Below are 13585 nucleotides of genomic sequence, written 5' to 3'. Positions count from 1 at the left end.
TAGGCTAACTGTGAGCAGCAATCCGCCGAGGCCGACTCTGGTTCAAGGAGACAGAAGAAGAAATATGAGAGAAACATAGAAGCACTGGTCAATAAATAGTTTCTATGTTAGAAAAGGTAATTGTGAACCAGCTTTACAGTTGGTTCCTTCTGGGAAAGAAAAAGTTGAGCAGATGCACTCTGAGCCAGTTTTCATGTCAAAAGGATGAAAGAGAGCACATTAGTCACAGTAAAATCTGAGCCCATAATTATGTATGCCTCGAGAGAAACAGGACTAAGCACTGAAAACAGGAAATCATCTATAAGCTAAGGTGTTAATGGCAGCAGCCCGGCTGATATTTCTCCTGAGAATGGAATTACAGCCAAACAGGAGCTGACCCGAAGAAAGTACTATGATGGGAAAAGCAGAAAGAATATAGAGTTGAACTAACAAATACTGTGGAATTGGAGAAAAGAGATAGAATGAAGCAAAATGATGAAAAGTTGTCCTTATGCCCTTCAGCACTCTAAGCCTATAGCAGCATAACTATAAAGTTCTCTTTAGCATATTTCAGTAAAAATAAAAAAATTGCTTTGGCATAATGATTGAAATCTTAAACATTAGTTCGACTGAAGCTGTTTTAGGTTATTTTTTATCTGGTTTATTTGAAATATTATGTTCACCTTTTAAAACTTGTAAAAGAAAGAAATAATGTGAGAAAAAAGTTGATCAAACTTAAGTATTTTTTTTATTTTCTTTTATGTGAACCTGGGTTAAGCAGTTTATCAAAAGTATGCAATACTATTTATGTTGGCTGTCATAGTTTTTTTTTAAGCTAGCCAAGCTTGCTAGTCTGGAAAGGAGCATGTAGAGCCTAATTTAAAGGCGGGGCAAACAGTTAGAGAAAACACATTAGAACATATCAGATAACTACGGTACGGAAGAGGATTAGGGCCAGTGGAAAAAAAAAAAAAAAAAGTTAACTGATTTTTAAATTTTATTTTAGTTTAGTATGGGAAAAAAGTCAGAATTCTGACTTTTTTCTCAGAATTCTGACTTTAATCTCAGAATTCTGACTTTTTTCCCCATGTTAAACTGAAATAAAATTTAAAAATTAGCAAACTTTTTTTTTTTCCCAATCCTCTTCTGTAGATAACCACCAATGTTTAGCAAAAATGTTTAAAGAAAATCTCTCACAGCAGACAGTTGTTTAACTTAAGTTATATTGAGCTAATTAGGAATATAATAAAAGTACTCATTAAAACATTGCTCTGTGCTCCTGCAATCTTGATTGTTATGGTTACAGAAAAGTGACTTTGATTATGGACCCGCCTTCTACGTGATTGGTTCAGTCTGTATTAGACCAGTATGGTGGCCCAGAGGTGTCAATACTAATACAAAAACCGCAACACAAATACAAAAGTTGGAACACGTTTTGTGGCAGCCTTTGTAATTATTGTTTGTAGTTGTGTTGAAGCTTTTGTATTAGTTTTGACACCTCTGGGCCACCGTAGGCAAAGAGTCTTGAGACTTCATAGCCGGCCAGACTACTAATTTCCTAGTGCCTCTCTAATAGTTTAACCTTTATTGTTTTGATGTAACAGCACAGTGACTCAGCATTAACCAACCATCCACTCATCACAAATACCTGCCTGTAGAGCCGTAGGTGTTGGGAGAGGGCTACACCCTGCCCCACACTTTCATAGGCTTATATCTTAGGCCAGTTCCAGCCAGCTATGGTTTTTTGGGGGGGGGCTGTGAGAAGAGTACCCAGAGAGAACCCACACATGCACACAGAGAACATCTAAAGTCCATGCAAAATAAGCCCAGGCCAGGTTTCGAAAACGTGGCACCTACGCAGAGCCAACCACAAACCAGCAGAACCATGAAGTGTAAAGCCCTCCAAAACAAACAGACCTAAAGCATGCTTAGTCCTCCATCAGGGACTGCCTCTCTTCATTCACTCTGCATGGCTGAGCAGCAGACATCTTAATCTCCATTACTGCAGCAGACACTTCTCCCTCTCATGTGTATTTATTTTAATCATGATGGCTGCTGGAAAAAATAAATGAAAAAAAACAGCAGAGAGCTGAATATTAATGAAACATCTTACAGATCCCAGTGAACACGATTTCTAAAGCATTTTTTTTCTGTGAGTCTTTGATAAAGTGGACTGAACAGCCTGTTCTTGGAGAGTAGAGATGGTGCTCGAAGAGATTTACTCACCCACTATGCTATATTAAAACAAGTAAAACGTCCAAGTGTTTAGGCTCCCTCTGCCAGGAGATTGCAGTTAGCTCAGGCACTGCAAGATGTGCAAAACCTGCAAAATATATCTGCAGACGCTTTGTTTTAGAACATGAGTCTAAATGAGTGCAAGGGATCTTTGTCATGGTAAAGGTATTAGTAGTTAAAGATTGTTGAAAATGGGATTTATAATCTGCAAACTATTTTTCTTTAGGTTAATGCATGCTAAATAACTGCAAACAGCTTTCATTCCATAATTAGTTTTTTTTTTTTTATCATTTTGCATAAAGCACTTTGCTTTTTGAATTTTACACAAGCAGAAAACAAACAGCTAACTTATCATGATCATTCCACCTTCTAAAATTACTCCACAAATCAAATTAACGACAGATTGCTATAAAAGAGGAGCAGATGTTCCTCAAATCAGTATCTTCTCTTGTTTCCCCATGTTACTGTGGCATAGAAATAGTGTCTTAAACTGTTTTTCAAAACCTTTTTTCCCTCTCTGAAGTTTTATTTTCAAAAGTTTTTTTTTTTCATTCAAATTTAGTGACCTTGCAAACGCAAAAATAATATATTTTTTTATTCTTTTTACAGCAACATAAATAAGTATATAACTACGAAGGGGAATAATTTATTGTGTTATCTTTGAAAGGTGTGTAATGCATTTGTATTTTACTCCTTTTGCTTCATTACCACTAAATAATCAAAAAGTGCCTCAGAACATCTTCAGTTCTTAGCTTGTAAGAGTCCCTCTCTGTGTAATTTATTCTTCATATAACTACAAGAAATATGTAAAATTTTTTTGAAGGGGCTACTGAGAATCTGAGCTTCAGTGAGAGGATTACTATTCATACTTCTTACAAATCTGGCCTTATTGAAATGATGATAAAAAGTTAGATATTTCTGAAAGAAAAACATTAACATTCTCATACAACAGACAATGCAGGTGTGACAGAGAATATTGAGGTCAGATGAGCCAAACTCTTATATTTTTTGACCTACATGCAAAGCAATACTGAAAAAAACCCATCAGTAGACATCAGTTTTAACACACCCCTCCCATGGTCAAACACGTTGGTGGCATCATCATGCTGAGGAGAGGCTTCTTCTGCGTAAAGATAGTTTTTTAGATGATGGATTTCATATATATATATATATATATATATATATATATATATATATATATATACGGAGATCTAGTCCTATTGGCAGACATCCATTTAAAATGTAGGCAACGGCATGAAAAAAGTGGTTTCTACTTTTACTTTTATACTTTAAGTAAATTTACAAGCCTGTACTTTGTTACTTTTACTTGAGTAAAGAAGTTTAATCAGTACTTCCACTTTTACCAGTGTATTTTTTAACACAAGTATCTGTACTTTTACTCAAGTACGGAAAGTGAGTACTTTTGCCATCTCTGTATATATATATATATATATATATATATATATATATATATATATATATATATATATATATATATATATATATATATATATATATTATATATATATATATATATATATTATATATATATATATATATATTATATATATATATATATTAGTATATTAATATATATATATATTACTATATTAATATATATATATATATATTCCACATTATTCTCTTTGACTTTTTTTTTCTGTCTTTCTGTGGTCTTTTGTGTTCATGTTGCTGTTTGTTTGCGAACCTACAGAACAGCTTTTCACTAGTTAACTTATTTCTGAATGCAGGTGGATCCTATATGTTGTCATTTTTCAAGGATATCAGAGAAAATAAGTTTTGCAAACAAATACAGCCTAACCTAGAAATACAAATACATCAAATAAATAAAAAATGGGAAAAAGTTTTACATGTAGGAGTAATTATTTGGAATACAGAATACATTCACCTTTATCAGAATACTTCCAAACATATCAATGTTATTTTTATTTGAAGTTTGTTTTGTTGTTGCTTAATTTGACAGGATTATATTTGGAAAAGCTTTTTTAACCTTTAATCTTTGACATTATGACTCTAGTGTGATGTTCAATCCATATTTTTATGATTTTTTTTTTATAGAGCAAACTTAACGCAGGACATCTCTAGAGGAGTCAGAGGCTGTAAGGCGAAATCAGGGAACGGTATGTCTCCCATCACACTTAGACTCACACACATGCAGTTATTATCACTTCATTATTCAGAAGACCCCGTTTTCATTTTTAAAAAGGTTGAACTTCATTTGGCTCCAGCTCCTTTTTAATGAGTTTTCCTGAATTTTTTAGAGTCAGATTAAAGGGTTAAAAGAGTCCTTCTTACTCTGCGTGTGAAAACTCAAGCAGTTAGCATTTGTGGAGGGATTTCATTAGCTGCATGCTCCTCACCCATCCCCCAGGTCCCAGTGTACACATTTTAATCAGCTCCTCTCTTGCTGGAGGTCAGGCGGTCCTGCTGCTGCACTGCGGGGCTCTCTATATTTAAAGAAGGATGTGAGATGTGATAGAAAGTGATGCTGCGGCTCGACTGTACTTTTAAAAGTGTAACCTCTGTGACCTGACATCTTGTTCGATTTCTGTCTCCGTCACATTCTTTATCCGTTCATGTCCCTTCCTGTTATGCAGTGATCCATCGCAGACGGGCTGTGATGTTGGGGGATGATGTGTTGCTCCAGTGTGAACTGCGCTCTAACTTGGCGACGCCACGCTGGACGCTAAACGGCAAGGAGCTCCAGGGATACGGACTGAATTCAGGCTACCGTGTTGGCACAGATGGGCTCCTCATAATTGGAGCTCGCACCCAGCAGGGAGGCTCGTATCGCTGCTTTGCAGTGGAGAACGGTGTCTCAGTGCTGGTTTATCTCTACACAGTGAAGATTCACACCGATCCATATTTGCCGAGGGAGCCCACAGTCACTACCGAACCCACAACTGCCTCCAGGCCGGTGGTTTTCTCCACCATCGGCCCCACTGAGCAGCCTCTACCCTCGCCGCCAGCTCCCCTGCCTCCAGGACCCAATTTCCAGACCTTCAGGCACATGGAGGCCATCTACATATCACTGGTGGCAGTTCTTGGAGGGCTTTGCTTAGTGCTGACTGTGGTGCTGCTCTATGTAAGCTTCTGCACCAGACGGACGAACCAGAGTCGCAAGTTCTCCCATCAAAACCTTCATGTTCTTGGGGCCTCTGATAGAAAGAGGAGCTCCAATCTAGAGCTGAAAACCATCACCAGCCACTGCAACGGTCGCCAGGGTCGGCGCTCCATCTCAGTGCCTACCTTCGGAGACTTTAACGACAGTTTCCTCCAGATTATTCCTGACGAGGACCAGATCTCTCCGGCCAAAACGCCGCCACCAGCTCCTCCTCTTCCTAATCCTCCTCCACTTCCGAACATGGACTATGCCAACGGGCTGTCGGCCACGCTGCCCAGCGTGCTGAGGAAGATGAACGGGAATAGCTACGTGCTGTTGAGGCAGGCCGACCCAGAAGGCATGTCGCCGCTGTACCACTCATTCACGGAGGAGCTCAATCGGATCCTGGAGAAGAGGAAACACACACAGCTCGACATGCACCCTGATGAGAGCTCCATCTAGGATCCCCCAGTCAATACAGGAACCCAAGTTATTTATTACTGAATAGCGATGCGCTGTTGTGGAAAAAAGCTGAAGCTTTGTCTTTATTATTCAGGCTGCAGTTCTAGCTGCAGCTTGATAAAAAAAAAAAAAAAAGGAAACTGCTGTGTCTGGAGAGCACTGAGTTCCTCACGAGTTCACTAACGGATGGACCAAATTCAGCAAAGGGACTGGAAGAAGTTCAGCTGCTGTGAAGAATTTGCACTAAAATAACGAAACGGGGTGATGTCACCTCATTAAACTGGATGTTAAGTAACAACGAGAGGCATGTTGCAGAGAATCACTGGACGTTTTTTATGATTGAGGTTCCTGGGAGACTGAAACATCATGTAATATTTATTCTATGTGTAAATCAAAGTGATACTCTACCCTATATACATCTTAAGGAAAATTATCTCTTACCTGTAGCATTCATAAGTTCTAGACCTTTTCTTTTCTTTCCCAGATCTCTCTGTAGACTTGTCCCTCTGGATGGTGGGAAGTAAGGCTTTAGACAAGAAGCAGCAGTTTTAAGATGGTTTATTTTGTTGATTTTTACCCCTTTGAGAAGTCATGAAGCGTATCTGTTACAGTACAAGCACAAACTACTGTATCCCACAAGGATTTTTGTTAAAGACCAAAACAATAGGTTGAAACGCCACAATATGGACCAAAGTGTGTTACTGTGAAGTGGAAGGAAAGCAATACAGGTTTATTAGGTGTGACTAATAAACAGCTCAAGCCCAATTAGTTTGGATGAAGGGTGTCTTTAAACATAAAGCTTCATATTTTGCTGCACATCCTCAAATATTTATGTTCTAACATTTTATCTGCTTTAATTCACATCATCCTATCGTAGCTCTGGATTCATGTTTACGGTTGTTTTCTTTCTGGAAGATGAACCTTTGCCCCAAACTCAAGAGTTTTTCACACTCTTACAGCTTTAGTCCACTTTTCCATCAACTTCCCCAGCTGAGTAAAAGCATCGAAACATTATGATGCTGTCAACAATATGCTGGACCGAAAAGGCTTCAGTCAACTTTTAATGCAGGAGAAATAGATTAGAAAAAGAAGCGTTCAAGTAAATGGGACGAAATACACCACCCTAATGCCGCTTTATTCTAAAAAGATGTTAAAGACTGAAGAAATTTTCCTCCACGGAAAAAAACAATTAAATGCAATTATATTTATGGGTTAGGGTTATAAAATAATAAGTGCATAATTAAAAAATATGCGCTTGAAATAAGACAATGCAATTACGTTTTTCTTATTTTAAATGTACATTTTTTTGTTCCTAATGAAAAGTGTCTCACTTACCTCCTTAATTCAATAAAAAAATGCACTCATTAGATTTCAATTTTCACTTTTTTTCCCCAGACTCTCTTTTGTGCATGCCCTCCTCTCACAGATCACATTTAAACTTCTTAAAATAATATATGGATATATATAATCAATAAAACATTAATTTCAAGCTCTGTCACTGTTGGTAGTTTTAATTCAAGTGATTATTTCAAAGATGGTTTTCTGCAGCAAACATTGATTCATTCTGATTTTACTGCTTTTGTCAGAAAGTGTTGGATCTCTGTTTTCTTTGACTAAAGGACAGAGGAAGAAAGAAAACTTTGTAGAATGAAACCTCTTGTGCATAAATGCCAAACACAACCTTAATGGATGATGAATTTTGGTTGGAGTATCATTTGAGGAATCCTCTAATGACATATCCTTCAGTGTCTTGATTTAAAACATAAATTATGTTGTTTCTCTTGTGTAAATATTGTAGCAACAATTGCTTTAATTTACAAACTCAAAATCCGTTGAAAAAAAGAAATGCGACTGGCTTATTTGTTTCTGTTTTTTTTTTTTTTTTACCATTTACAGGTGCTGGTCATAAAATTAGAATATCATGAAAAAGTAGATTGATTTCAGTAATTCCATTTAAAAAGTGAAACTTGTATATTATATTCATACATTACATACAAACTCATATATTTCAGATGTTTATTTTGTTTAATTTTGATGATTACAAATGACAACAAAATAAAATCTCAAATTCATCATATCAGAAAATTTGAATATTACTGAAGACCAATAAAAACAAAGGATTTATAGAAATGTTGGCCAACTGAAAAGTATGAACATGAAAAGTATGAGCATGTACAGCACTCAGTATTTAGTTGGGCCTCCTTTGGCCTGTATTACTGCAGCAATGCGGCGTGGCATGGAGTCGATCAGTCTGTGGCACTGCTCAGGTGTTATGATAGCCCAGGTTGCTCTAATAGTGGCTTTTAGCTCTTCTGAATTGTTGGGTCTGGTGTATTGCATCTTCTTCTTCACAATACCCCATAGATTTTCTATGGGGTTAAGGTCAGGAGAGTTTGCTGGCCAATTAAGAACAGGGATACCATGGTCCTTCAACCAGGTACTGGTAGCTTTGGCACTGTGTGCAGGTGCCAAGTCCTGTTGGAAAATGAAATCTGCATCTCCAAAAAGTTGGTCAGCTGCAGGAAGCATGAAGTGCTCTAAAACTTCCTGGTATGTGGCTGCGTTGACCCTGGACCTCAGAAAACACAATGGACCAACACCAGCAGATGACATGGCACCCCAAACCATCACTGACTGTGGAAACTTTACACTGGACTTCAAGCAACGTGGATGAAGTGCCTCTCTTCTTTTCCTCCAGACTCTGGGACCTTGATTTCCAAAGGAAATGCAAAATTTACTTTCATCAGAGAACATGACTTTGGACCACTCACCAGCAGTCCAGTCCTGTTTCTCTTTAGCCCAGGCAAGACGCTTCTGACGCTGTCTGTGGTTCAAGAGTGGCTTGACACAAGGAATGCGACAGCAGAAACCCATGTCTTTCATACGTCTGTGTGTGGTGGTTCTTGAAGCACTCACTCCAGCTGCAGTCCACTCTTTGTGAATCTCCCCCACATTTTTGAATGGGTTTTGTTTCACAATCCTCTCCAGGGTGCGGTTATCTCTCTTGCTTGTACACTTTTTTCGACCACATCTTTTCCTTCCCTTCGCCTCTCTATTAATGTGCTTGGACACTGAGCTCTGTGAACAGCCAGCCTCTTTAGCGATGACCTTTTGTGTCTTGCCCTCCTTGTGCAAGGTGTCGATGGTCGTCTTTTGGACAACTGTCAAGTCAGCAGTCTTCCCCATGATTGTGTAGCCTATAGAACTAGACTGAAAGACCATTTAAAGGCTTTTGCAGGTGGTTTGAGTTAATTAGCTGATTAGAGTGTGGCACCAGGGGCCATCAATTTTGAACCTTTTCACAATATTCTAATTTTCTGATATGATGAATTTGAGATTTTCATTTGTTGTCATTTGTAATCATCAAAATTAAACAAAATAAACATCTGAAATATATGAGTTTGTATGTAATGTATGAATATAATATACAAGTTTCACTTTTTAAATGGAATTACTGAAATCAATCTACTTTTTCATGATATTCTAATTTTATGACCAGCACCTGTATGTGGGAAGAGATGAAAAAACAGCATGAAAGAAAATGCACCCTGTGTTTAAAGGAGCAGTCAGCCTTTGGCTGGATTTACTGATTCATCTAAAGTCAATCTTACCGGCTCTTAAAAAGCACAAGCTGAAGAAAACATAAAAATGTGGCAAATGGGTTTCTTTAGCAGCGTAGCTCCTTTCAGTCTACCTGCGTGTTTGTCTTCTCGTCTATCCTCCTTTACATATCAGCATATATAGTTGCAAAAAGCATATAGACACAGAAGCAGGTGCAGTTATATGTTAACACAAGGAGAATCTTTTCTTTTATCTATTCTCTAATTGTAATAACTAAATTTTTTTCTCTTATAAAACCAGTACAGATCCAGAAGTTAGTTAGGTTTGTCCTCTCCAGTAAAAAAAAAAAAAAAAAAAAGCTGCAGGTAGCAGATCTCTGACCGGGCGTGCTGTGTGATGCCAGAAGCAACCAAAAACTGCAAAGCTCCCTGTATTTCAATGGCAAGGTGAGCATCCCTGTGATCAAATAGAGCTTGAATCTGTGAGCAGTTTGTAAACGTGTCCCAACCATTTGCTAATAAAAATCTGTCTTCTCTGCAAAGTGTTGAATCAGCTCTTGGCCCCTCTGGTGGCTATCGGGACATAAGTCAGAGCAGCATACCTTGGCTAACCTCCAGAAAGAAAGGGCAGGAACAGTTAGGTTTTCTGTGTTTTACTTTCTGCAATCTCTGCCAGGCTGATGCAGCAATGAAACTTTAACCATTGAGAGTGAGATGGTCCTAGATATGTTTAGAGTGGATATAAATCTTTTGACATCTTTTGACATTTCGTTTGAAATTTAAAAAAATATATATAGATGATTTTTAAAAAATTATTAGATTTTTTCCCCTCTCCATTTTGTTATTTTTTTACACAGTTTAATTTATCCTTTGATTGTTTTTACCACATTGTCTGATGGTCAGATGTTTTCGGTCTTGGTGTTCATGTTTGATTTGCCACAAATCACAGAACTATGAAGGAGGTTTCACTCCTGTTGATGATATAAGAGGACAACAACATATTTTTCTCTCTCATGTGCACCCAAACCCTGAATTCAGATCAACTCCTACCTTCAAAATAAGAGTTTCAATTATACTGTAAACTCCAAATTAAACTCCAAAATTCCTTAAACTCCAAATATAATCTAATGCAAACAGAAGAAGATTATGGCCACTTGAGAAAACAGAAATGCAAACTTATTATTTTTTTTTTTTGAAAAAAAAAAATGTCAGAATTCTGACTTTAATCTCAGAATTATGACTGAAATCTCAGATTTTTCTTTTGAAATTCTGCCTTTTTTAAAATTTTTATTTATTTTTTTTCAGTAGCTTCAACGCTCTTTCGTAAATGCAGCATCGGAAAGGCCTCTTGCTCAAAAACTTGTTACTGAAATGTTGTCCAACATAAATGTTACCATGAACGTTGCCTCACTGGGTGTGGAAATGTCCTTGTTTTGTTCCTCCCAGTTGAAAGTCAGAAAACCTGTAAGCTGAATTCTGTGGTTCAAAAAGAGAAAGGATCTTACAGTTGTGCAATCTCTACAGGTTGATAAAGACACTAATCGCTGCTGCACATGCTAAACTAGTAGGAATTAGATTTAAAAACATTTTATTTCCCTCTGCAGTTGTATTATATTAAACCCTGAGCCCCTGCACAAGAGTACAGCCTTTATTTGTGAACCTCTTCCTAAAGTATTTGAATTGTTGCATCAGTTGGAACTGCTAATAATACTTAGCACCAAAACATTTAGCAATTATTGTAGGTTTACCGCCTAACACCTACAACGTGCTAAAATTAACTGTGACATCTCATTACCAGGGTGAATTGAATGCACCATATTTAAAAATAACTGATCAACTTTAAAAAGGCCTAAACATTAAGCTGCAATTTTTATTTTTTTTCTGAAGCTTAGGTTCTTTTGGTTCTGCAGAAAAAACACATCCACCAAAGCAGATTTCCTGCTTCTAATCCTCCTTTTCTATCAATTCACCCTTTTCCTGCACCGGTTTTGTGTGTTCTCTAATTTGGTCTCTGCTGCCTCCACAGATTCCTCATCCCATTACCTCTACATTAAAGTTTAATCCATTAGTTTGATCCATTAGTCCCTCCATTCACATTTCTCTCTAAAGGAGTCTGTTGAGTTCATACAGTAAATGGTTGCTGAATAATTTGTGACAGATTTAAGACACTGCTCACGTTTGTGTTTTTGCAGACATTGGAATAAAGTCAGGATTTTTATGTCACGGCTTAGCACATAGTTAAGGATATTTTTATACTTATATTAATGCCATATATTTATAGGCTTCAGTTTTATTTAAATCAAAGCTGTAAATGTATAGAGGGTTGTATTTTGTAGCACCTGTAAAATGAATAAATGACAATGCTTTCTCTTGTGTTAGATAAAAAGTAACTTATGCATGTTCAGTCTGAATACTAAGCCTCTGCTTCCTCAGTTTGTCAAGTACAAGTTTGAGTAAAGAAGCCAATACTGTACAATTCATGCATATTTTGGTAGACGGATATTCTGTATGAAATGCAATATGAATCTGAAATACAAAAAAGTTTTTATTAGTATTAATATTTTATGTTATATGTAGTAATTTGAAATGACAAAGAAATACCCTTTTTTTTTTTTTGCTAATTGAATCTCCTGAGAACATCCAGTTACGGAAATATGCACGCTGCACAAAGAACTACAACAAGATGTGTATTTTTGGCTTCAATATGTGTAATTTATCTCTGCTTTATGTTTAAGTACTACATTCCCTTATTTATTGTCCAAACAAATTTTGTTTTTATCCTTTGCTGTTTATTAATATATACAATCTTTTAAAAATTATATAAAATACATCAACTGTGACCCTCTTCATCCATTTTCCTCCTCTTTGATATAGGTCTGTAGTTGCCTTCAAAATAAATTTATATCGGCTGTTATAGTAAAAATAATAGGATAACCCAAAGGCATTGGGAGCATTTTATTTATTTATTAAGGCTCATATCTGTTTTATTTCAGTTCATTAAACTTCCTCTGACATTTCTGAGAATAATAATAATAATAAAAAACTTCAGCTTGGAAAAAGAAAGAAACAGGAAATGTGTGTCATCAGCCTGAAGGGAGAAATCATGAAATAACATGTAAGACGTGTTCAAACCGATTGCTGCTCTCAAGACGGCTTGTTTGTTTTCAGCTCGTGGCAAGAGGAGAGGTCGGCGTCTTCCGTTGGGAAATAAATCCCACAGTCATTTACATTTCTACATGAATTTGTCAGGGCAGAGGTAAAACATAAGCACAGTGAAGGAGAGGGGTGGGGGGGAGTAAGATTACCATTTCTCAGAGCAGTAGCTTAGCAACAGCAACTTTATTTAGAGCCTTTAATGTCCTTGCATGGGTCAAGCTGTGCCAGCTCGCCTCGGGGCGAGCAGCGGATGTGATGTCTTTAATTGGTGCCACAGTCGAATTAAAGGGAACGAGGTGAAAATGAATCAAAAAGTAATTTTCACCTCTTCAATTTCCAAGCCTTTTTTGTTCCAAAACAGCTGGAAGCATTAGCAGGGCCTCTTCTTTTCTGAATCATCTAGTGGGATTCGAGTTCTACGTGCTCATGATCACATAAACTACAGGTCTGAGGGAGGAAGTAGATCTGCCTCCAGCTCCAATGTTCGACTCCAGTTGGTAAAGTTCTCTACTCTACATTCACAGTCCTCAGGGCCTAGAGGCACCCCTAGTGAACATGTAAAAACATGTAAAAAGCATTTAAGAAAAGTGTACTTTTTTTTGCGAAACAGTAAACGAAAAAAAAAAATATATATATATATATGTATGTTACTAAGCATGGTTGAACAGCTTGTCCAACAAATGGTACTCATGCCCTCTGCTGCAAGGTTAAATCACAAAAGGTCATTGCTCAAAAAGCTGGCTGTTTGGAAAGTTAAGTGGAAGGATAACTTGAAGATAAAGGTGCACAGGTTACAGCTGTAATTGCACCTTGACAGTCTCAGGAATGCAAAGCACAGCTGAGGAGTTTGAGAATATATATACTACACTGCAAAAACGATCCAGAAATAAGTAAAAATGTCTTAGATTAAGTGTATTTACCCTTAATTCAAGTAGGTAAATAAGATGTTTTGCCAATCAAATGTGTATTTTTTTACTCTTAAAATGAGATAATTAGATAATATGCACTTTAAATAATTATTATTATTATAAATGTAAACAGTCTAATTCTATTGGCAAAGGGTCTCTTA

The 13585-nt window shown here is 36.9% G+C and overlaps 1 protein-coding gene across 1 annotated transcript in view; it reads left to right on the top strand.

The window, feature by feature from the left end:
• The window catches only part of sema4gb (sema domain, immunoglobulin domain (Ig), transmembrane domain (TM) and short cytoplasmic domain, (semaphorin) 4Gb), a 59732-nt gene extending 52594 nt beyond the window's left edge, over window positions 1-7138 (top strand). Inside the window, exons 14-15 of the mRNA XM_038296944.1 lie at window positions 4294-4355; window positions 4833-7138. Of these exons, the coding sequence (XP_038152872.1) occupies window positions 4294-4355; window positions 4833-5800 (1030 nt within the window). The 3' untranslated portion in view covers window positions 5801-7138. The remainder of the gene's footprint in view (window positions 1-4293; window positions 4356-4832) is intronic.
• Window positions 7139-13585: the final 6447 nt, after the last annotated feature.

The sequence above is a fragment of the Cyprinodon tularosa genome, unplaced genomic scaffold (assembly GCF_016077235.1).
Source record: "Cyprinodon tularosa strain WSP-4 unplaced genomic scaffold, ASM1607723v1 ctg38, whole genome shotgun sequence".
NCBI classification, from domain to species: domain Eukaryota; kingdom Metazoa; phylum Chordata; class Actinopteri; order Cyprinodontiformes; family Cyprinodontidae; genus Cyprinodon; species Cyprinodon tularosa.
This window is presented reverse-complemented; position numbering and strand designations above follow the sequence as displayed.